This window comes from Mirounga leonina, unplaced genomic scaffold, assembly GCF_011800145.1.
Source record: "Mirounga leonina isolate KUSES-001 unplaced genomic scaffold, KU_Mleo_1.0 Mir_94, whole genome shotgun sequence".
In the NCBI taxonomy this organism is placed as follows: Eukaryota; Metazoa; Chordata; class Mammalia; order Carnivora; family Phocidae; genus Mirounga; species Mirounga leonina.
The window spans coordinates 1,905,641-1,931,407 of NW_023270855.1; the positions used below are offsets into that span (position 1 = coordinate 1,905,641).

A 25,767-nucleotide genomic window follows, 5' to 3' on the forward strand; every position below is an offset into this window, starting at 1 on the left:
GAGCCCAAAAAATAGATCCACACAAGTATGGTCAGTTGGTTTTTGACAAAGATGCAAAAGAAATTCAATGAAGAAAGGATAGTCTTTCAGCAGACAGCATTGGTGTTCTAATGAACTTTTATAGATTCTGTCATTGAAGATTTGGCATCCATTGATCACAGGGCCAAACCAACTGTCAAAGTTTACATCTCTCCACCTTCTGGGTTTTGTGGATGCTTGAAAATGATATAAACAAATCTCCAACCACAATTCCTGACATCTGTGTTTCTCTTCCTGCCAAATAGGGGCTATCTCCACCTAATAACTTCCTGCCATATAGTAAAAAAAGCTTGTTTTCATGCTTTCCCTCTGCCCCTTCTGCCTCCTGACTGACCTTGTTTCTTCTGCCCTGTGGCCCCTTGTGGCATGGCATGCCCACTTCTCTTAGGAATTGTAACTAATAAATTCTTATTTCAATGTCACTGATCTCTCCATTACCTCACTCAATCACCTCTACAAATTAAAATCTTATACAATCAAGATAATTGGAAAAATTGGTCATATGTAAGAGAAAAAAAAGAACTTCAGCCTAAACCTCATACCTTACACAAAAATTAACTGAAAATGCATCATATATATAAATGTAAAGCAATGGAGTATCTTGGTGGCTTAGTTTGTTAAATGTCCAACTCTTGGTTTCAGCTCAGGCATGATCTCAGGGACATGAGATTGAGCCCTGCATTGGGCTCCAGCTGAGCATGGAGCCTGCATAAGATACTCTCTCTCTCTCTCCCTTTCCCTCTGCAACATCCCCCCAACTTGCACATGCTCTTTCTCCCTCTCTCTCTCAAAAAAAAAAAAAAAAAAAAGTACAACACAAGAATTTAAAACTTCCAGAGTTATGAAGAAGAAAATCTTCATGACCTTGAGATATGCAATGAGTTCTTATATATGGTACCAAAACCTTAATCTATGAAAGAAAATACTGATATATTAGACTTTATCACAATTTAAAACTTGCTCTCTGAAAGACACTGTTAAGAAAATGAAGACACACTGTAGACCGGGGGGAAATATTTCCTTTAAGACTTTCTCTACCTTTGTTTTCAGCAATTTCACTGAGATCTGCCTAAGTGTGATGTCTTTGTTTTCATTCTATCTGGGGTTCACTGAGCTTTTGGAATTTACAGATTGATGTTTTCATCAGTTTGGGGAAAGTCTTCAGCTGTTATCATGTTGAATATTGCTTCTACTTTATTCTCTCCCTTCTTTCCTTTTTTGAGACTCTAATTAGCTGTATGTTAGACCTTTAGATGGGCTATGATCTTATCTGGACTCTCCATTCATACTTTTTTCTTCCTATACTTCAGATTGAATATTTTTTATTGAGCTATCTTCAGATTCACTTATCCTTCTTCTATTGTGTTCAGACTGCTGTTAACTATCCTATGAGTTCTTATTTTCAGATATGATTTTTTTGTTTCCAGAATGTCCACCTTTTTCTTTTTCATGAATTCCAATTCTTTGATGAATTTCTCCAATTTTTTCATTCCCCTTTGTCCATCTTTTCCTCTATTTTGTCTTATTAATCAGTTATTTTATTGGCCTGTTAATTCCAATATTTGGGTAATTCATAAGTCTTCTTCTATTATGGTTTTTTTCCCTTTAATTGGCCCTATTTCCCTGCCTACTCACATGTCTGGTAATTTTTCATTGTATGCTGAACAATGGGAAGGCATCAAAAAGTGTCCTTCCCCCAGAGAAGATTATGCCCTTCATTGGTAAGACAGAGCAAGGGACTAATCACCTCATCCAATCAGGGGTTGAGTTGGGCCAGGGCTGGGTCACAGCCTTAGCAACACTCAGTTCACCTGTTGTTTGTCCCTGTTCCCTGGTCATGGTTCTTCCAGGCTTTGGACTGAGCACTTCATGGATCTCTGTGTCCTCTCCCCTGAAAGACTATGGAGATTCAGTTCTTCCCTTCAGAATTTTTTTAGCTTTGCTCTTTAGCCTTCCTGAACAGCTTCAAAACCTGACAACATCTTCCACATACCATACAACTTCCACAACACATACAACCATACAACTCTGGGAGATGTTCCCCTGACCATTAAAAGTATTTGGCTCAGAATCCCAGATTGCCTTTTTAACTTAGCATTTTCGAGTAAAAAAAATTGGCCACGTGTGGGAAGTTCCTCTTTGCAGATCCTCTAGTTTTCAGTCTGTCACACCAGCCCCACACAACTCACCCTCCTCTCCCCAACCCTGGTTTCTCTTTCCCTCACTAGAGTCCCTCTGTCTGTGTCCAATCCAGTTCTTTGCCTTGGTCTAGAATTAGCAAATATCCCAGGTGCAGAAAATGGCCCAGAAAGGGCTTTTTCCTCTCTGGAATTTTAGTTCATCCAGTCCTTATTGTTTCCACACCTCTCTAACGTCTTTAAAAATGTGATTTTTTTCAATTTACCCATTTTTTTCCTAGTTGCATTAGGATCATTAGCCTGCCGAGACCTACTACTACATGTTACCAAGAAATGGAAAAATGATTCCTGTACTTCATTTTTTTAGACACAATTCTTTTTGTATGATACGTTTGTTTTACAATTTTATAAGGGAGAAAAGGGAAAGAACAAGATCGCAGAGTAAGTACCTTATTCAAACTTAGTTATTAAATGGCATAGCAGAAACAGAACCAGTCATCTGACAACAGAGCCTTACTTTCTACCTTTCTTACAACAAGATTCCTGATTTTGATCCTGCCATTTAACTAAGATTGCTTCGGTAGCCATCATCAGGGGTTTGCAGAGGCCCTTAGGGATGTACCTGGTTCTGTCTTTACCTTGAGTCAGCTGAGGGTGGGGGTCAGTAACCCCGGTGAGTTATATATTGGATGGTGCTGGCCCTGCAACTCTCTGCCTTCAAGATTAGGGCTTTAGGGTTTCACTATTTCCTTATCTCTTGCCAAAAATCATAAGCTAGATGCTCTCCACAGGGGCTGACTTAGGAAATCTGGTTTACCACTATGCAAGCATATAAGTCCTGTGATGTTTTTTCATAACTGGAAGAATGAGATAAAGCAGAAACTCACATGCTCTAGGCAAGATCATACATCTCATCTATAAGTCCTGAATTAACAGGTTCTTTAGGGTCTTCTCAAAAAGAGAGAAGTGGAGAAACAGAATGGTTGAATGTTTGAAGTTAAAGTTCTAACTGGGTCTTTTAAGAAATTCTCACTCTTTAGAGACTGAAGCAAGTGAGGTCTCTGCTTCTTTCCAGTACCTGAATTTTGGTCGCTACACAGTTAATGTGCAAGCTGGATGGTGAGCCAGAGAAAGGAAAGGAGCTAAAAATTAGCTAATTTTGCCCTCTGACTTTAATAACTTTTATAAGTGGTTTGTCAGGGCAGGAGCTAAATTATGGCTTGGATAAAATGTGACTTCTATTATCTATGCTTTCTTTCTTCCCTCTTAGCAAGAGAATTTAAGAATTGGCTTTATAGTTTGACCCATTGGATTTGGGTAAAAATATAATGTGATTTCTGTTACTTTTGTAGTTTTATTGCTATCTGAACTTCTAGTAATATTGGCAATATGTATAAAAATTAAAATTACAAACCCCTTACCAGATACACGGTTTGCAAATATTTCCTCCCATTCCATAGGATGCCTTTTTACCCTGTTAATTATTTCCTTTGTTGTGCAGAAACTTATAGTTTGATGTAGTCCCATTTGTTTATTTTTATTTTTGTTGCCTGTGCTTTTGGTGTCATATCCATGAAACCATTGTAAATCCAAGGTCACTAAGCTTTTCTCCTAAGTATTCTTCTAAGAGTTTTAAAGTTTCATGTCTTATATTTAAGTCCTTAATACATATTGAGTTGACTTTTGTGTATGGTGTGAGATAAGGGTTCAATTTCAATTTTTTGCATGTAAATAAGTGTTGGCAAGGATGTGAAGTAATTGGATCCCTTGCATGCTGTTAGTAAGAATGCAAAACAGTGTAGTCACTATGGAAAATAATATGGAGGTTCCTCAAAAAATTAAAAATAGAAATACCATATGATCCAGCAACCCAGAATTTATTCTGGGATTTTATCCAAACCTGGGTATTTATCCAAATATTTGAAATTAGGATCTCAAAGAGATATTAGCACTCCCATGTTCATTGAAACACTATTCACAATAGCCAAGGGGTGGAAACTACCTAAGTGTTCATTGACATATGAATGGATAAAATGTAGCATGTACATGCAATGGAATACTATTCAGCCTTAAAAAAGAAGGAAATTTTGTAATATGCAAAAATATGGATGAACCTTGAGGATATTATGCTAAGTGAAATAAGCCAGTCACAGAAAGACAAAAACTGCATGATTTCACTTATCTGAGGTATCTAAAATAGTAAAATTCACAGAATCAAAGAGTGGAATGGTGTTGCCAGGGGCGGGAGGTGGAAATGGGGATTATTAATCAATGGGCATAAAGTCTCAGTTAAGCAGATGGATACAGTATAGAGAGCTACTGTACAACATTGTATCTAGAGTCAACAATACTGTATTATACATTTTAAAATATGTTAAGAGGATAGAGCTCATCTTAAGTGTTCTTACCACAATAAAATTTTTAAAAATTAAAATCACAAAACATGCCATTTGAGCTAAGAAAGATGTAAAAGGGTGGGGGAAACACACAAAGTAAGGAAAGAAAATATGGTATAGAAACTCAAAATTTGTACAGTGCGAGAAGTGGAAAGAAGGAGGTAGCAGGGCCTGGGCTAATGGGGAAGAAGCAGCATCGAGAGACTTAGGAATGAAAACAGTTCTTAGGAACTAGATGAATGAAAACGAGCAAAATTTGGCCTTTCCAAATTGAGGGGAGAAATAATTCAGTGGAAGGAAACCCTTTCTAAATAACAGGCAAGATTCAATTGAGTAACATTGACGTCATATAGACTATGCATTTCCATAGGAGAGATGCTGTATTTTCTTATCATACTGTAATTTGATTCAACAAATACTTGCTGGACATATGATATGTCAGGCCCTGGGCTGGGTGCTGAGGATCTAGAAACGAAATCACACTCTATGCCCAGAAGGAACTTGTGGACCAGAATAAGATACAGTCAGATCAGTCATGCATACAGTTAAGTGCACACATAGGACGTATGGAGGGTCAAGTCACTCACTCTATAGGTAGGACTTAGAAGAAGGAAAAGGAGAAAGATGTTTGGCACCAGGGACAATATAAGTCAAAGCAGGATAGAGAAGGATTAGATTGAGTTTCTTTCATGCTTTAATATCTTCATTTCATGAGTGCATATTAAATTAGTCTGTTTCTCAATTAAATGTCAATTATTGATCACCATTCAAGGATGAGACCAGCTCTCAGTATCTGGAATCAAAAAGAGCTGAGCTTATTGTTTATTTATGTGTAGGAATGATTAACTGGTCAGAGACACTTCGATTGAACAAACCTGACTAATAATCTCAGGGTTGTGGGCAGGAGTTTATTTTGGATTACTGTTTGTTACACAGGTGGGAGTGGGTTGCTGTCAGAAGTATGGTTTGTGTTCATGATAGAGGCAGGGGTGGGTCAAGCCAGAGGTAGCAGAAAAGTCAGTGGAGCCGGTCAGCTGCTGATTGGCTCCCTTTCAGAGTCTGCAGCTCCATCTGACTGATTGGTTCTAGAAGCACGTTCACTGAAGCAAGCATGTACATGATTAATCAATCAGGTTGAAAACCACTTCTGATATTGATGTGTTCCCATGGCCATAGAACAGCTAGGCTTTTCCTAGGAGTGTGGAACTTTGATATATTCTCATTCTCCCCTCCTAGTCTCTTATTAACCTAAGCAACAGGAGACATCATTGGGGTTGTCCAGATGCTCTCCGCTATTGTTGATTCTTCTTGAAGATAAGGTTTTACTTGTGGGTCTGCTTTTTAATTTTCTTGTCCATTGGCATGAGTTCGTCCTGCTTCTGTCTTCAAATCATTTGTTGAAACATTTGTTAGGACAGTGGCCGTGTAGACTTAAGACTCTGGAGAAATAAATCAAGCTGAGTGATATACGAGTATAACACCGTATTACAAGAAGGGAGTGGAGGGCACTCTCATGGCACGATCTAGACTTTTCCAGGTCTCATCATCAAAACAAGGCCCAGCAATTCCCTGAGTCTTAATAGTTTGCCTCTTCTTTTTGCATGGATAGAAATCGTTCTCTGTGGTGTTAATCGAGGTACAAAATGAAGTGTCAGCAATAGCACAGACTCTTTTGGGTTAGCAATAGAAAAACCAAAGGAAATGCTAATTTCCATAGCTATTTGGGCAAAGGAATTTTAACTGGTTTGTTTACTATTTTCTTTCTTTTCTTTTTTTTTTTTTTAATTTTATTTATTCATTTGACAGAGAGAGACACAGCTAGAAAGGGAACACAAGCAGGAGGAATGGGAGAGGGAGAAGCAGGCTTCCCGCCGAGCAGGGAGCCCGATGCGGGGCCCGATCCCAGGACCCTGGGATCATGACCTGAGCCGAAGGCAGACGCTTAATGACTGAGCCACCCGGGTGCCCCTGTTTACTATTTTCTATATCAGCCAAAGCGAGGGAGAAATTTTCAAGGATCACCTGAGTTGAGCAGCACATGGGGATGGGATTGTTATCCTCAGGAATCTGTCCCACCAGTGTGGGAAGGGTTTTATCCCTTCGGACTCTTTATAAGAAGACACAGCCCCCCAGAGGGTATTGGAGAGTCATACACCTGTTCTAACTAATAGACTGATAGAACAATTAATTGGTCCCGGTCCCGGGTTGGCAAAGAGCCTGGCTCCTACACAGAAAAAAAGAACCTGAGCACTGCAATAGAGATGTGATCAGCTCTACTGGAGCTGCAGGTATATTATCTCTAGGGCTCATGATAAACAGTCACTATTACATCCTGTTAAATAACAAAATTCACCCAAGTAAATCTAAAGATCTAATTGGCTTTATTCAATGATTTGTGAATCAGGCAGCACCCCATGTAGCAAGTGGAGAGGTGCTCCAAGGAGTTGTACAAAATAGACAGAGGGTAGGGACAAGAAAGTTATTAGCAAAAGGAGAGGATTGTTCCAGGCAAGGCTGCTTTCTAGGGGGAAAAGCAAGGTGTCTGATGGTGCAGATGGCCTCATCTTTCCTAGGAGGCTGGAGAGGACCCAGGTGCAGACTAAAGGGCAGGAATTGAAAAATTCCTGACTGACCAGTTAAGACCACATTTCTGGGGGAGGTTGAAACTGCAATTAGGTTATGTCATAAGCACCGGTGTGAGAACTTGGTCTAAATGACACCATTTGGGGCCTGTGTGTATTTTTTGTGGGTTGTTCTTTTTTCTTAACAATCTCGAGAAAATTGTTATCCCCCTCTCTCAGGGCAGGGACATTGTTTTCATTTCTGTATTGTGTCATTGTTGGTGACCTCAGTTTGCCATATCTCCATACCATACTTCAAGTTAGCTGCTCAGGCAATAGTTTAGGAGAGGCAAATTAAAAAGTTAGGATGGTCATCAGCCCTTGGTAAACCAGTAAAGAGAAAAAATATGATCAAAAGGTAAAGAATAAAGTTACACAAAGAAGAGCATGACAGTGATTATAGTAGAGGATCTTGTTCTGATGGTCTCTTCAGTCTAAGGATGCCCCATGGAGTGAATGCTTCTGGGGCGGGCTGGGGGTGGGGGCTGTCTGGAGAACCTCAGTTTAAGATCCCCAGTGGCTGTGTGTCCAGTTCTACTGCTTTTTCTAAAGCTCTTTGAAAATGTTCAGCCGATCTACTTTTTTCATTCCTTCGCATTGTAAATATGCACCAGCGACATACTGCATGTTCACACAGCCTGCTTTTCTGTGTAGAGCAGGTACACATTTTCATGTGAGGGACTCTTGGAAAATATTGTCCAGAATGTGTTCTTTCCGTTTGAACTACTGGACACCGTGGCCATGGCTGACCCTCAAGGTTTGATATGAGTTGTCAAGATGTTAGAATATTGGCTTCAGTTCACATCTGTGCTAAGTTTCTGTGGAAATGTCTTTGAAAAGTGTCTCGCCACAGATAATAATAACTTGAATTTAGTTGAAAACAGCTCCTGGGTTTATGGCAAACTAGCCAAGAGCCCTATTTGTCAGATATTGGATAGTTTTTCCTGGAAATCTATCAATTGCCTTCTTAACATAAAAATACAGGAAAAGATACGGCTAGATTGTTTGCCTAAGTGACTCTGCTCTTCACTTAGTTACTTGTTTTATTGTCAGTTTTGCACACTATAGTTGGCTCTTCTGTTGCATAACTTCCTGGAGAGCTTAAAATAATTTAAAGAGTCTATATAAGCCTTATGAGTAAATGACACCCTACTGAAAACCCAGGTATTTAGTACTGGCTGGTTTTCATTTTGGCTGTTTTCTCAGGAGTGTGGCCATTTTCACTGGGACATGCGGGAAGGAGTGGGCCATGGGCTCAGCGGCTGAACCAACTGAAACTCTCTGGGAAGAGACCAGAGGGTGCTGTTGAAAGCCATGCTTTTTTTTTTTTTTTAAGATTTTATTTATTTATTTGACAGAGAGAGCGAGAACAGGAACACAAGCAGGGGAAATGGGAGAGGGAGAAGCAGGCTTCCCGCTGAGCAGGGAGCCCAATGCGGGGCTCGATCCCAGGACCCCGGGATCATGACCTGAGCCAAAGGCATATGTTTAACGACTGAGCCACCCAGGCGCCCCGAAACCCATGCATTTTTAAATGCTTTATTTTTTATTTTTATTTATTTATTTTTAAAGATTTATTTATTTGACAGAGAGAGACACAGTGAGAGAGGGAACTCAAGCAGAGGGGGTGGAAGAGGGAGAAGCAGGCCTTCTGCTGAGCAGGGAGCCCGATGCGGGGCTCCATCCCAGGACCCCGGGATCATGACCTGAGCCGAAGGCAGACGCTTAACGACTGAGCCACCGGGCACCCCTAAATGCTTTATTTTTTAAGAACAATCTTTTGTCATGTGTACTATGAAAGCTTATTATAACAGATAGTTAAGCTACTTTAACCCAAATATATCCTAATCTTCCAAAAAATGTCCTTTAAATAGGCAGCCTAAAAAAATTTAGGGTAATATATCCTATTACTGTGAGAAAATGTTAACTCCTTGTTTTCAAGGTTTAAAATCATATTTTTATGAGTAATAATGTAGGAGATGAATTAAATGCAGACTCCTATTAGTAAAGTTTGGAGAAATATCAAACCTTCTGGCCTCCACCTCTTTAAACCCTAGTCGTGAGCTCTTGTTGAGTGTCTGTATTACAAAAAAAATGATTTTAAATATGGTACCAGGGGTTCTCTTTGAAAAATAAAAGCCTTTGTGAAATAAACTAGCAAGCATTTTAGATCTTCTACTATTAGTTATGCTTTTGAATTAATTATGCTTGCTTCTGGAATGACAATGGATACTCATAAATATGGATTTCCGGCAAGTGTTATCAAAAAGTCAAATTGTATTCAGACATTGCTTCAGCTTGGTGGGTCAGGAAAATCAAATATAGAAAGTGAGCACCAGCATCTATTTGTGGAAATGTTCAGACCTCTCCCAAACTGGCCCCAGCCTGCCTATGCAGCCTCATCTCCTCCAGTCTCTTCCCTCCCAACCCTGCAAAACCTGAATTCCAGCCACGGGAATAGACAGTCATTTCCTGAACACACCTCCATTCTGTGCCTGTGCTTACTCTCCTCCCTCTGCTTTTAATGCCTCCACCTCTGTTTCGCTAACTCTTACACATCTGGCAAAAAATGCCCTTGGCGGTTGTGTGACCACTGGGTCAGGGTTGATTGCACTGGTTCCCTGCACCAGCTGCTCTGGGTCGGTCATTGCCCTCCTCACCACTTAGGGGAAGAGACCTTGCCTCTTTTCGTGTCCGCCTTCCAAGAGCCCGCCCAGGGTCTGGCTTCTGTGATAGGAGCTTGGTAAATATTGGTTTACTGAACTCACTTCTCTCATCTCTGTAGCCTGTCCTGTTCTTCCACCCCCTAAAAAGCCACAAAAATAATCAGACTTACAGGTATTGTGGGTCATTTTTTAAAGTAGGATTTTTCCTTTCCCTGTCTGGGGAGCCAGCTAACGAGACGTCTTCCCGCCCAGCTGATGTCCCAAACCACTGGTGTCACTTTCTCCAGGAGACCGCTCTGGGCCTCACTGGCTTGCTGAAGTGGTCACACTGCAGTCTGCCTCCCAGCTGGAGAGCCACTGTGGGTGACACAGGGAAAGTCACCCCGAAGGTTCCAGTCACTAGAGTAAATGCACTTCAAAGATCTCTTTAGAGGTGAATGATTGTATGAGATGAAAGAAGGGTTATTATGGTAAGGTCTTGCCTTTATCTTTCTTTGGATAAAACTCTAAGCACCTTTTTAAAAGTTAAAGTAAGTATTTCTCGAATTACCTCAGTTGTTTATTAAATGGCATCTCCCTGGCCCTCGCCCTCGGCAAATTCTGAGCTAGGAGGTCTGGAGTGGGACTTAGGAATCTGAATTATAGGAAGCATCCAGGCAGTTCTGGTGTGAGTAATTGTAGGACTACACTTTGAGAAATACAAATAATGGTGAAAACAGTGAAGAGGTGGAGGGATCACATACCCAGAATATTTACTAAGCATGTATCACATAAGCCAGGCCCCAGGGCCAGCTCTTAGAAGAGATGCAGAGATGAATAAGGCAAACTCCCTTCCCCTGGGCAGCACTGTATAGTCAGGTACCCTAGGAGGAGGGCAAGCTCATTCGGTCAAAGTATCCTGACATTGGGCGCCTGGGTGGTTCAGTCGGTTAAGCGTCTGCCTTTGGCTCAGGTCATGATCCCAGGGTCCTGGGACGGAGCCCTACATCAGGCTCCCTGCTCAGCAGGGAGGCTGCTCCCCCGCTCCCTCTGCCCCTCCCTGCTGCTCATGCTCTCTCTCTCATGCTCGTTCTCTCTCTCAAATAAATAAATAAAATCTTAAAAAAAAAAAAGTATCCTGGCATTCATAAGTTATCAGAGCAGGCTGTTGGGTGTGGTCTGCTCGAATCCCAGAAGTGTTCTGGACTTAGATAGACATTTCTTAAGTTCATGCTGGACCAAAAAAAGCACTATGTTTTTACAATGGCCAAAGACGCCAGACAAAGTATTCTTCATGCCAACTCTCTCTAAGAAAAGGCTTGGATTTAAAGATTCATCAGCTGAGGTGGCTTTGAACTGGAGTGAATGGCTCGTCTTCTTTTTGTTGTGGGTATCCATGAAATGTATTTCCAGTTAATCATATGAAGGATTTTTTAAAAGATTTATTTATGTATTTGAAAGAGAGAAAGAGAGGGAGAGCCAGCAAGAGGAGGGGCAGAGGGAGAGGGAGAGAATCTTAAACAGACACCCTGCTGAGCACAGAGCCCAATGCAGGGCTCCATCTCATGACCCTGACATCACGACCAAGAGTCGGACGCTTAACCAACTGAGCCACCCAGTCACCCCCATATGAAGGATTTTAACCTTGATTATCTGGCACGCTCAACAGGGAACCCTGAAAAAGTACTCTAAGAGACTAAAGTTTGCCTATGGCTCCCAAATTGCAACTAGCTATAGTAATTTTTATCATTGGTATCCTGAAAGTTCACGGAGAACTGGCAGTCCCACATTTCATTATGACCATTAGTTAGAAATTCTACTTCATTCAATCCATGTATAATTATAGTGCTATATTACTTATGGTTTCATATTTGCCTTTGGTTTCCCAGTTGACTGTGTCTTAAGGACAACAAAAAAAAGAGAGAATCTTTAACGTGTTATTCTCTGATACCTAGTACAAACACAAAAGGGATATCCAAAATATGCATAAAATTAACTGGAAGTTTAAAGGATTATACATTCTATGCTTTTTGCTATGAAAACAAATAAATTGCTAACAGCCACACCAATAGCAAGGATTTGTTCAAGAAAGTAAATTTTAGGTCTGTTTTCATGAAGCCTGATGTACAGAGTCTTGTACATATCTATGGCATATTATGACAACAGGTCATATTGTTACTCCTGAATCCTTAAGAAAATGTTTAATTACATTTGGAATCTTCCACTCACTAAGGCAGAGATAACATATGTTTTAAAATATCATAAAAGAGTAAGGAATGTGTTATCTTCAACTAGTTCATCCTAATTCATAGATGTAATCATTTTTTTATGACTCTCTTTCTGTACTAGTTCTTGGGTAAATATGGAAATGAGCACAAAATGATGGCTTTCTGCAAATCATTTTGTTTACACTCATGTAATATGCCAAACATTAATAGTTAGTCAATAAATATTATTAAGATCCCTTAGAAAAAAGACATTATACTTAGCAGCTCAGAGAATATAATAATGCATACCTCGCCTTCAAGGATTTATATCCTGTGTGTCTACATTTTTCAGCTGTGGAATATATCTGATGACTAGTTCTCACAAGGCCACTTTAGAGAAGTATTTGCAGAGTGTTGACCTGTGTCCTGTCAGGTTAAGTCCAGCCCAGGTTAAGAGAAGTTACTGATTCTTTAGGCAGGCTAACCTGGGGGAAGAGAGGAGCCCAAAAACAGACTCACACCAACAATTTCTCCCAATACCTGGGCCGAGATTCCTATATCCTTAAGAAGATGACCTTTATAAACTGACAGGAAGTGAGTTTTCAGCTCTCTGGACCCAGGGCTTCCCCATTCTAGAAAACCAGTCATCGCCTTTTGTTTTGACAAAAAAAGTATAAGAAAAAAAGATACCTGGGATGAAGGTGAGGAGCTGATCCATTTATGCATTTAGTTAAATTTTTATTTCTTAACTATCTATAAAAAGTATTGAGGATGCAGATGTGAATTAGACACTATTCTGCCCTCAAGTGACTTACAATCTAATCTAATAGACAAACATAAATAAAGAGCAATATATTTTATAGGAATCTGATTTCTGTTCAAAGGACAGTGGAAGCCCAAAGAAAGGAATGGCCAATTTTGTGTAGAGAGACATAAAAGACTTCTTTTCTTTTAAGATTTTTTATTTTTAAGTAATCTCTACACCCAACGTGGGGCTCTAACTCACAACCCAAGGTTAAGAGTTGCATGCTCTACGGACTGAGCCAGCCAGGCACCCCTAGACATGAAAGATTTCTTAGTGGTGACTACTGAACTGAGCCTTAAAAGAGAGGTAGGAGTTTATGAAGTGGGGAAGGAGGAGGAGGAGAGACCATTCTAGGCAGAGACCAGCCTAAACAAAGGCCAAGAGCTGAATGGCCTTAACCTGTTTGGGGAACTGCCAGCAGCCCAGCATGCCTGGAGCATAAGGCGGTAGGGTGTGTTGGAGGAAATGTCAAGCTCCAGACAGTGTCTGGATCATGAAAGCTTGTGTATCTTTCAAGGAAGGGATAGACACGAGAACAGTTGAGGAGGTGCAACCAACAGAATTGGGTGACAGATGAGATACGGAGGGTGCTGAACCAAGTTGGATGGTGGTGATATTCATCTGAGGCTGTGCCCTGTCACCTCTGACCTGTTGCAACATCTCTAGGTCATCCTCTAAGCATGCTCCTACCCACCATTCCCAGGCTCTCCCTTGTTCTCCCCATACCGGCTCAGCCTTCTGACCGGCTGGGCCCCACAGGACAAGCTAGTGAAGAGGAATAGGAAAGGAATGAGGGAAAGACGGGCCCAGGGCTTGAAAGAACTGACAACGTGAGGCCAGACTTGACTCACATAGTGAAATCCACTGATGCCCCAATACCAGGTCAAGACATAAAGCCCAAGGGCCATTCAGAATCAGGTGGGGCAGCAACTTTGTAATTGCAGCTTATTTGGCACCCACGGGCTCAGTGACAGAACTTAACTATTCAGCTGCCTACAATTCCACTTGGAAATGTATTTCTAATTCCAGTGGAAATGTAAGACGTTGCAAACACCTGATTTTGCCTCCAAAATCAAGCAAAATCAAGCTTTAACAAATGGAACTTGATCTTCCTTTTCAACTCTTTTATTTGATTTTCATTGCATTGTGTTTTGAAGAGTGAACACAATGCAGACGGATGACTCTTTTCTTAGCCTGGTGAGAAAAAACTGGCAAAGGGCAGTAAAGGGTTAGCCAGTGAAGAGAATGGCCTTATTATAAATGAGGACTACCAGCCCATGTTCACACAAAATAAGCAGGGCTGGCGTCACCCGGAATTTTGTAAATGGCAGATAAGCATGCTTTCAACCCAGTCCTCAAGGACTTTTTTTTCTGAAAACACCCGAGATGCCTGTGTTAGACTAAGAAAGGGACAAGATCATGTCTTCTAGGGTCTTGGTCTCCACATCGGGAACTCTAAAATGAGAGTAAAAAAACTCAAGAGAGCAGACAACTCCAGTGAGAACAAAATGGTCACAGGCATTATATCAGCAGTGAACAGATTGCATTTGACATGCGAGTCAGAAAGTAGCGCATCCACTCAGATGTGTCGGCCAGCCTCACTCCTGGAGGCCTGGGGCTGCAAAGTCCTTGTCTGGCCTTTAGGACGTCACCTGACAGCTCCTACCTCTCTCAGACGTTCAGGACCAGATGAATTCCTCTAAATCCCGTCCGGGAGCCTTCCTCCCCACCTGAAGGAGGAGGTGAAGGCTTGGCCTGCTTGAATGGCAGCCCTCTGACCTTTTGATTGTCTCTACCCAACCTTGGAAGAAACTTTTAAGAGACATTTGACCATACAGTCAGTAACCATCAACTATAGATCTAGCAAATAGTTAAATTCAGAGAAAGCAAATGTAAGATTTCAGCTACTTCAGTGAACACTGGCTTATTTACCCAATGCTCTAGAACATGCAGGAAAAAGAATTAACTTGACTGAGTACCTGCTACGTGCTAACCACTTTGTTCACAAGCAGTACATGAGAATAAAGAAATTCCAGTAGTAATGCCCTTCTCCCCCATTACAGTTATGTAATAACTTACTCTTTGCCACAACTTATGAAATTGGTATTATTATCCTTCATTTACAGATGAGAAAATTGTGGCCTAGAGAGGTTATATGGACCCCATTAGGAAATGGACACAAGCGTATGAACCAGGATCTGTTTCCAAAAGCCTACCTGCTTTTTTTCTGTGTCACAAGAGAGCCTACGACAGTAAACATATTTACTAAAGCTTGTTTCAAAAGCTTCTTTAGCAATGCAAGTAACTTTGGGAGTTTGCCCAAGCAATTACACAATCCCCTTCCTCTTTTGGATCCAGCCCAGGGAAGAATAGAGTAAGCCTGCCACCTGAAGGCAGCCCAGCAGGCAGAAGCAGGGAGCCAATACCACTGTAGGCCAGGTGCTGCGGACAGGGAGTCCTAGGAGGTCCTCTCACCGGCGCCCTCAGCCAGCTCCCTGACAGGCTTTGCATGTGCGCACCCACAGAAGGGGAAGAATCTATAGCAGCGAAACACAAGAGTGGGTCTTCACCTTTGTAGAAACAAAAACGAGAGGGAGGCATTGTCCTATCATTTTCTCCCTCCTCTGTCCCCCACCACCAAAAAAAACCCTAAGGTATATAGTTTGCATTCGAGGTCGATTTGGGCATGACTTGCAAAGATAATTTCTATTCATTGGTCTGTTTTGAATAAAGAAAAGTCAGGCTGAGAGGTTCTGATAGCATACAAACTAAGATATGGAGGTATCTCATTGAAATTCTAAAGATGTACTGATCCCACCCTAGATTTCTCTCATCAAAAGAGTTATCTTGTAGTGCTGCTTCTGACTTATTAATAAAGATCACGCTTGTATTTGATTATTTATCTAATCAGGATTCACCTTCAGTTTAAGCTCATTAGTCTGCTGTCACAGAGTGACACTCTAAGTGTACCTGTTGGTGGGATTACATCCAAGTGAGACGGAGAATGCATTCGGGCATTAATGGCCAGAAGCCGAGACAATGCCCCGCCAGCCAGGGCACCCTCGAGTAGAGCATGTGCGCGGTCTGCCAACCAAACAGAAAAGGCACATGTTTCAAAGAGCAGCAGAAGGGCTGGACGTTATAATTAAATACACTTAGCAACAGAGAAACAGAAATGGCAAGCGCCCTAATTATTTCAAAAACCAAGAGAATAATACCCATTCTTTGTATGCATTATGTTGGGGAAGCTTTTCTAATGGGCTTTTATTGAAACTTCTAAGTTATGTTCAGGATGCTGGTTGCTCAGCATGCCCCAGCCTGACTCCCACTGACTTGCATTTAACCTGTTTGCTTCCCCTTGTTAATAGGTCTTCTGAAGTGGTTGTAATATCATCCAGCCTAGTAATGTCTCTCCTGGGTCTTGGGGAGCAGGTAACTAAAGCATCTCTTTCTTACCTGATGGGTGGTTGCCAGGTTTAGCTGCTGGTGATAAATCCTCTTCTTTAAGGCTGCCTTGCCCCACAAATCAGAAATTCCCCTTTTTGTTGAACTAAGAAACCTCTACCACACTGAAAGAGAGCCGTGAACAGCAGAGCCGTGCAGTTAACCAAGGCCAGCATGCTCCCCTCCTCGGAAACGCTGCAGCTCACGCTTGGCACTGGAATGGGCTAAATTATTTATCCGGTTGGATAAGAGAGAAAGCTGCTAAGAGCTTCCTGAGTTGATAGCCTCACTCCCTGGATCCATACTGACAGAGGAAACAGGCTGGGCTCCATCAGCAAAGAGGAAAAAAAAAAAAAAAGACTTCCTCCATAGTTCTCTGTCATCACCACTGTTACTTACAGATACCTAATTGGTATCTGTTTTCAGTTACCTGTCACCATGTTGTATACCTATTTATTTGCATATGTGACCCTTTTCCCACTGCATTAATTTCTTAACGGCAGAAAATATGCCTTATTCATCTTCCTAAACTTCTTGTCATTTAGCATGTTGCCTTGATAACATAGGAAACCAGTGAATATCTGTTGAGTGAACCATATCATCCAAAAATGGGAGATGCACTGGGCATTTGGGTTTGGAGCCTTTCTTTGACCCTAAACCTGAAATTTATCAAAGAATGGCCCTTCCCTAATGGGGAAAAGTTCATGCAACCTAAGAAGAGAGGAAGAGACAGGTTTACATTGATGAGGAAGAGAAAGGACGCATCCCTACTGGCAGGTCAGTGAAATCATTGCTAACGATCAACTGAAAGACAGATGTCAGAGTTGAGTTGCGCTCACATGCAAACCTGAAATTCTTATCCTAAAGGGGTTGCTCATGGTGTGAACCGCATTGGATATTGTAGAACACAAAGCCTGCAGTGGAATCCGCTTCATGCATAAGCATAAACAGAACACTCTAAAAAAATGATATCAAACTTGGCTATGGAGTACAGAGCAGACATCACTATTGCTTAGAAATTATCTGAGAAGTAGTACCAGGCAAGACAGAGAAAAGTCAGAGGCCCGTAAATGTGTGATACAGACTGTAAGAGGAAGGGGGTGCTAGCCACAGGGAAATTACAGTTCTTGGTCATCTCATTTCTGTGTACCATTCTCTGTAGGTGGAATTGGCTGTGTAGGTCGAGACAAAGGCCAGGTTCGAAAGTGCCTTGATGTGGTGGAGATCTATAACCCTGAGAGGGACTTCTGGAGAGAGGGCCCACCCATGCCAAGTCCCCTGCTCTCCCTTCGAACCAATTCTACCAATGCAGGAACGGTGGATGGCAAGCTCTATGTCTGCGGGGGATTCCACGGAGCAGGTAAATTGATCCAATTTTAAATGTTTTATAACCTCCCTTGGCATTGACTTTAATACCGCCCCCCTTAATTGACCCTGCCACCAAAGAATAATCCTGAGAGCAGGCTGAGCCCTGGCAAAAGCCCAGCCTTCAGAGTTCAGTGACCCTGAGCAGCTCACTGAAGCTCTGAATTTGGGTTTTCACATCTGCAAAAGGGAGCTGCTACCTCCATGGGCTATTGTACGAGTTAAATGAGATCTAGTTTATAATGTGTCTGGCACTCAATAACTCTTAGCTGAATAAGAGGAGAAGAGAAATGGGAGAAGCAAGTCTAATCCTGATTGCAGGGCCAACAAGAGATGTGAAAACGTGAAGAACAGGCAGAAGTAGAGTCATGACCGGAAGTGTTGGATTTTATCCCTGTCTTTATTGACCAACAGATCCCACCCTCAGAGGACCCACTTATTCCTTCTCCATTACTCCCACTTCAAATAAATTGCTTGAAAGCATTTCTGAAATAATACCTAATGCATATGTTACTACACTTAGTTCCCAAGTATCAAATTGTACCATCTTCGCAATATACAGTATGGATTTATCATTTTTAACATACCAGGGAAATTTTTAAATATGCACAAAGCTAATAAGCAACTCTCTGCAAAGCTTGACTAGTTGCATCAGTAAATAAGGCAGAGTGCAGTTATATTAAAATGACTAACTGTTCAATTCTAGCCTCACTAATAGAAGCACTGGGTCAGTACATATCCATGAAAAGCATGCCTCCAGAGTACTTAAAACTTTGGTAGGGTGCCAGATTCAAATAAAGCTGACACTGCAGCTAAGCCAAGCCTTTTATAAACCCACCTTCATTGTTAATGCACATCGTTATATGGAAGTTAAAGAATGTAGTTATCATTACAAACTAAAAAAAGACAGGAGATAAATGAACCAAATACAATGAGTGGGCCTTATTTGGCTCTTGATTCAGACAAATCCTCTGTAAAAAGATATTTTTCAGATAGTCCAGAAAATTTTAATATGGACTGGAATATTAGAGGATAGTAGGGAATTGTTCATTGTTAGGTTATGATAATAATGGCATTGTGGTTTTGTATAAAGGAGAAAGAAAAATGAAGAACGCGAACAATTAGAGATCATTTAGAAGTATTTATGGGTGACAATGATATGCTGTCTGAAATTCACTTTCACCTACTCCAGCAAATGCTTTTTAAAAAGTCAGTGGGGTGAGGGGGTCAAGAGCAGATTTTACAGCATTAGTAAAATGTTGATAATTGTTAAGGTTGGATAATGGATGCATCAGGGCATTATTTCACTACTTTTGTGAATGCTTGAACATTCCCATAATAAAAAGCTTTAATTTTCCTTTCCCGCTCTTTCTTCAGAGGACTTTCCAAAGAGGTTTTTAAAACATTTTTAATATCTTTTATATTAAACATCATGTGGTTGTGTAAAGGAATCTATCATAGTAGCAAGAAACCTGGCTCAGGAAGGAGATCTGATAAGTGCCCCCTGGTTCATGCTCTGGGTATAAGGAGGGACACGAGGAGTCAGGAGAGAGATCCCAGCTGCTGGACCCACACACCTGCCAGGGCTCTCCCCCAGCTGCAATCACACACCTCCTCTCCATCCTCTGGCTTTTGGCTTTCTCTTGACCAGAAGAGAAGAACAGATAATTATAAAAGGTAGCCTCAGGACATCCAGAGGGATGGGTGGTAATTAGTGTCTAAGGACCTGGAAGATATTCTGTTTTGTCTTGTGTCTTACCTTTCCTTGTATAATAATGAGTTAGAGAACTGATATCCTCCAGCATTTCAAACAGTCTACATTCATACCACGAGACAACCTCTTCTCTTGATACTGTGGTGGCCTAATGATGCTTTCAGCCAGAGGGAAAGGGATTTACCAGATGAGCTCTCAAAGTCCATTTTAATTATTTGGTTCTAACATGGTGGATTTTCTGGGATTAGCTGAATGAATCATCACTGGGGTTTTATGAAAAATAGAGCAATTGTATAATAGCATGCCTGTTATGACCCAGCAACCTCAGCATCAGACCTAAAAACAGGCACTGAATTTTCTCTCCTCGTGTGACACAAACCTAGTCATCCCATTTATGTAGTCAGGAAACCACAATCAAGAAATTAATCTCTTATAATCTATTTAGTTAATTCAGTAAAAATTTGGTGATTGAAACATAACTTTTGATAAGCATTTGGGATGCCATCAAGATGTCCAAAATGGGACAGACAGATACGTAAACATGTAATAAATATAATAATTTGGTTTTGGTTAAAATACTAGTTTGAACACCTCTATTTTCTCCCCAAACCCTACTAAAATGATAGTAAAAGGAATAAACCCAGTTGGACAAAGGAAAGAAGAGGGAGGGCAACAGCAATCAAATTTTGGAAGCTAGAGGGCAGATGAATGAGTAGTAATTAACCAGACCTTAGAAAGTTCGATCCTGAACTGGCCACAGGAAAAGCAAACAAATAAACAAACAAAACCCCCAGATTTGTAGCACAGAACCCCAGGCAGCCTCAGGAACTGGCAACAGCAGGAACCTCTGGAGGAGGGAATGAAGGTGATGCTGGGTGAAAGAAAGCAAGACCTGAATCTCCTGCCCCACTCTCACTAGGGACGCAGAGCCCCTCCTCCACCCTAGTGGAGACCGAAGCTGAGGCCAGGAGTGGAAGTCAGGCGCTCAGTATTAAAGCAGGCAGAGTAAGTGAACAACTGCACACAGATCCCCCCTTTCTTCCTTTCCTGGCTCCCAGAATGTGGGCAACCATACCCTCCAGGCAGGGGACTGGAAGACTCGTCTCTGGGGACCTGGCCAGCCCTGAAATAAGGCAAAGCCAAATCACCCCATGGAGAACCTCACAGAGAAATCTTCCATGGCATCCAACTCTTAAAGATGAGCAAACCGCTGGAGACTATCAGAGATTTGAGGAAAGTATGTCTATCAGAGACAAAAGTCAAAGTAAAGAAAAGTAACTTGGATGAAACAGAAACTATAACAGGAGAAGTAGCCTCAGGGACATAAGAAAACATTGCATCAATGGAAGAAGAAAAGTATATTTAAAGGACTTTTTGGAAATTAAAAATATGGTAGTAGAAATTAAATATACAATAGGAAACCTGGAGTGGGAGGAACTTCTCAGAAAGCAGAGTGAAAAGCAATTCGATGGAAAGTGAGAGAGAAAACAAGTCCAAAAGGTCCAACATTTGAATAAGAGGAGTTCCAGTAAAGAAGAGTAGAGAAAATGGGGAGGAATAAATCATCTGTGAAATAAATTAAGAAATTTTCCCAGAACTGAAGTCACCAGATTGCAAGGATACACCATGTGAAAGATACACAGTGGATGAAAGCAAACTCAAACTGAAGCACATCCCTGTGACACTACAAAACATTGGGGACAAATAAAAGATCCCAAAAGCTTCCAGAGAGAGAGGAAAAAAAGTTTCATAAAGTGTCAAGAATCAGAATGACATCTGATTCTGAACCATGACCTTGGAAGCTAGAAGAAAATGAAACAAATGCCTTCAAAGATTCTAGGGGGAAATTATTTTCCACCTGCACTTTTATACCAACTGAACTATTCATTAAGCACAAGGGCACAAATTCAGCCAAGCAATGTCTCAAACATGTATCTCCTCTGTGCCCTTTTATTAAAAGGATGTGATTCACCAAAAATGGACATATAAACCAAAAAAGAGTTGACATGGGATCCAGGAAACAGGATCAAATACAATAGAGAGGAAGAAATTCCAGGAAGATGTTGGGCGGACAGGGGGGGACCTGTGAATGGCCACCGGCATGGCAGGCCTGAAGAGCAACCACACAGAATGGAGCAGCTCAAACGGCTCTGTGGGAGGAGACCTCCAGCAGAGAAAACTGATCAAATCGTAATGTTTTGAAAGATCTAGACATTTAGACGTTTGGAGAGGAGCAATGAAAACTAACAAAATCAAACAACTGACTTTGCACAGGAAAGGAAAAGTACAGCACACGGCTCATCTGTGAATAGCTTTTATAAGAATAACATCTAATAATATAAATATTAAATCTTGAGCTGACCAAAAGGACACCTTAACTATCCTGGAAAAATGAGAAACCAGAAAGTAGGCAGACGTGGGGATGTGAAAGAAAGGTGAAACCACATTTTCCACAGTGGACGCCAAGAGTCAATACCTTCATCTGAGAAATCAAGAAGTGGCAGTAGTATAAGAAATGCTATTTACAGACCCAGTGCTCAATGCCAGAAGACCCAGCCAGAGTTGATAGAGGAGCAGTAAATGGGGAGGAGGGGAGGAGATGACTGTTTTTAAGGAATACGTCTTGTAAAGCTGTTTGACTCTTTACATCATGTGCATGTACAACTGATAAGACAAAAACTAAATTTAAAATGTATAAATAATAGTACATGTAATGGAGGAATAACGGGGGGGTGTGAAGGAAAATATTAACAAGTACATCTGTTGGGAGATAATTCTCTGTGAGTCTCAGGCATGTCTTCTGAGCAGAAACACTGTCTTTGTGCTGGACTATCTTTTTAAGCAGGTTTGTATAGCATACAGCCCAGAAGACAGAAACGGTGTCTCCCTCCATGGTAAAAGGCAGGCATGCTTACTGGCCATTATAAAAGATTTGGGGTCCTGAGGCCCCTGGGTGGCTCAGTCGCTTAGGCACCTGACTTTTGATTTTGGCTTGGGTCATGATCTCAGGGTCGTGGGATCGAGCCCCTCACCAGGCTCCGTGCTCAGTGGGGAGTCTGCTGTCTCCCTCTCCCTGTACCTCTGCCCCTCCCTCCAAATAAATAATTAATTAATCTTAAAAAAAAAAGATTCGGGGCCCCTCAGCTCAGGGTTCCTCTCCTATAATGCAGTGCACTGACAGTCCAGGTATCACCTGTCAGTCTTCATGTTGCCCTGGGGGAACTGGGTCTCAAATAGCTAATGCTGACACCCTGCTACTGCTCTTGCTGTGAGTGACATTGTCCTTCACCTCAGACCTAGGAGTTTCACAGCATCTCTCAGTGTCCACAAAACTGTAACAAGCTAACATGTAAAATCTCAGACTCTGCACAGTTCTTGACAGAGTCCTGGGACTCACCAGGGCAGACTGGGGTGGGGAGGGACAAAAACAAAAACCAAACCTCTTTCTCCACCTCCAACAGAGTGAGGAAGCCAAGATTATGTTTCAAAAACTTCAGAGCTCATTAACACCAATCCTTCACAAACTTACAAAATATAGAAGAGGAGAGAACACTTTCCAATTCATTCTGATACTAAAACTAGACAAAGACATTGCAAGACAACTAGAGGTCAATATCCTTTATGAATAAGGATGCAGAAATCCTCCACAAAATACAAGCATACTGAATCCAGCAACATACCAAAAAAATTATACGCCATGCCAAGCAGGATTTATCCCAAGAATGCAAAGTGGGTTCACCATATGAAAATTAACCAGTGCAAGACACCGTATTTGTAGAATGAAGGACAAAAAACAGGTCAATCATTTCAATACATGCAGAAAAAGAATTTGTCAGAATCCAACACCTTCCATGATAGTAACACCCAGCAAACTAGAAATAGAAGGGAATTTCCACAACGTGGTAAGGGGCATCTGTGAGAACCTCACAGTTAACATCAAACTTAGTGGTCAAGAACTGAAATCTTTCCTCCTAAAATCGGGAACAAGACAAGAATGTCTATTTTTGCCACTTCTATTCAACATTATACTGGAGGTTCCAATGAGGGCAATTAGGAAAGAAAAATAAATAAAAGGCATCCAGATCAGAAAAGACTAAATAATTGCATATGGCATGATTTTTTATTTAGAAAAATCCTAAAGAATCCAAACACCAAAAAAGCTTTTAGAGCTAATAAATGAATTCAGCAAGGTTGCAGGATGCAAGATCAATATACAAAAAACAATTGTATTTCTATACACTCACAATGAACAATCTGAAAATGAAATTAAGAAAACAATTCCATTTATAATAGTATCAAAAAGAATAAAATACTTAGGAATAAACGTGACCTAAGCAGGACTTACACACTGAAAACTGCAAAACATCATGAAAAGAAATTGAAAACCTACATGAAATGTAAGATATTGCACAGAAAAATTGACAAGCTGACCTAAAATTTATGTGGAAATGCAAGAGACCTAAGAATATGCAAAAGTCTTGAAAAAGAACAAAATTAGAACACTCACACTTCCTAATTTCAAAACTTACTTCAAAGCTATAATAATCAAGACTGTGCAGTACCAGCACAATAACAGACATAGAGATCAGTGGAATACACTTGACATTCCAGGGTGGTACAAGGGTGCCAAGACAATTCAATGAGGAAAGGATCTCTTTTTCAACAAATGGTGCAGGAATAATTGGATATCCACATGCAAGTGAATGAAGTTGGACTCCTACCTCACCCATGGACAAAAATGAACTCGAAGTAGATCCCCAATCTAAACATAAGAGCTTAAACTGTAAAACTCTTAGAAGAAAACATAGGCATAAATCTTTATGATCCTGAATTAGGCAGTGGTTTCTTAGATACACCTGAGCACAAACAAAAAAGAAAAAGTAGGGATATTGTACACTGAAGTTAAAAACCTTTGTACTTCAAAGGGCACCATCAAGAAAATGAAAAGAACCCATAGGATGAGAGAAAATATTTGCAAACCCCGTATCGGATAAGAGACTTATATCTAGGATATATTAAGAACTCTTACAATTCAGTCATAAAAAAGAAAAATAACCCATTTTTTTAAGTTGACAAAGGACCTGAACAGACATTTCTCCAGTTATAAACAAATGGCCAGTGCTCAGCATCATTAGCCATCAGGGAAATGCAAATCAAAACCATAAAGAGATAACACTTTACCACCACTGGGATGGCTATAATAAAGAAAATAAGTAACAAATGTTGACAAGGGTTGGAAAAACTGGAACCCTCATGCATTGCTGGTGAAAATGTAAAATGGGGCCGTTGCTTTATAAAACTGTCCGGCAGCTCCTCAAAAGGTTAAACGTAGAGTTGTCACGGGACCCAGCAATTCCACTCCTAGTTATAGACCCAAGAGAATTGAAAATACATGTCCACACAAACACCTGTACATGAATGTTCACAGCAGCAGTGTTTTTAACAGCCTAAAAGTAGAAACAACCCAAATCTCTATCAACTAATGAATGCACAAAGGAAATATGGTACATTCATACAGTGGAATATTATTTGGCAATAAAAAGGAATGGCGTACTGACACAAACTACCACGTAAATGAATCTTGAAAACATTATGCTGAGTAAAAGAAGCCTATCACAAAAGACCTTGTATGATTCCATTTATATGAAATGTGCAGAAAAGGCAGATGCATAGAGATAGAAAGTAGATTTGTGGTTGTCAGGGAGAATCAGGAACAAGAAATGACTGCTAATGGGTACAGGGTACAGGGTTGCTTTATAAGGAGAAAGGTTTTGAAATTAGATGGTGGTGACGGTGGCACAGCTCTGTGAATATACTAAAACACGTGGAATTGTACGTTTTTTAAAAGATTAATTTTATGGTATGTAGATTATATCTCAATAAAGCTGTTATTAAGGGAAAAGGAGCTCTTCCCCTTTCTTTCCCCCCTCAAAGTAATTCAGCTTTGGTGTTTGACGCTAAAGCGGAGAATTAGCTGAACTGCGCACAGGGTGAGTGCATGGAGGCGAGTTCTTGGCTTCGCAGAGGCAGAAATGGCTCCATCTAGGAACAGAAATGTAGGTTTCTAGAGACAAGGAGAGACAGTGGTGGCAGGTGACACCTAGTGGCAGGAACCTATTTCCTGCTCATTGAATCCTCCAGGAGGAGAGGAGAACATAGAGACCTAAGAGCTTGCAAGACCCCTGTGTCAAGGCTTGACACACAGAAATCTTGCCTTTCGAGGGACCGCGTGAGCCTGGAGAGCAGACATCTCGGTGACAGCTGTAATGAACTGAACACCAAAGACCCACTCCTGTGTTTTCTAGCTCCAGTGAGCCCCCAGGATTCTCGGATATCCCGCGAGGAGTGGCTGCTCCCAGAGGGCTCAGCTGCCTTCCCTCTGACAAAGCCCCC

At 41.1% G+C, this 25,767-nt stretch overlaps 1 protein-coding gene across 6 annotated transcripts in view; it reads left to right on the forward strand.

Moving 5' to 3' along the window:
- Positions 1–25,767, forward strand: part of KBTBD12 (kelch repeat and BTB domain containing 12) — a 74,145-nt gene that overhangs the window by 28,353 nt on the left and 20,025 nt on the right. For 5 of the 6 annotated variants that reach the window (XM_034998271.1, XM_034998272.1, XM_034998270.1 and 2 more), the window contains exon 5: positions 17,458–17,655. In XM_034998271.1, the coding sequence (XP_034854162.1) occupies positions 17,458–17,655 (198 nt within the window). Of the gene's footprint in view, positions 1–17,457; positions 17,656–25,767 lie in introns of those variants that run through there. The other variant, XR_004677893.1, reaches the window with a different exon arrangement.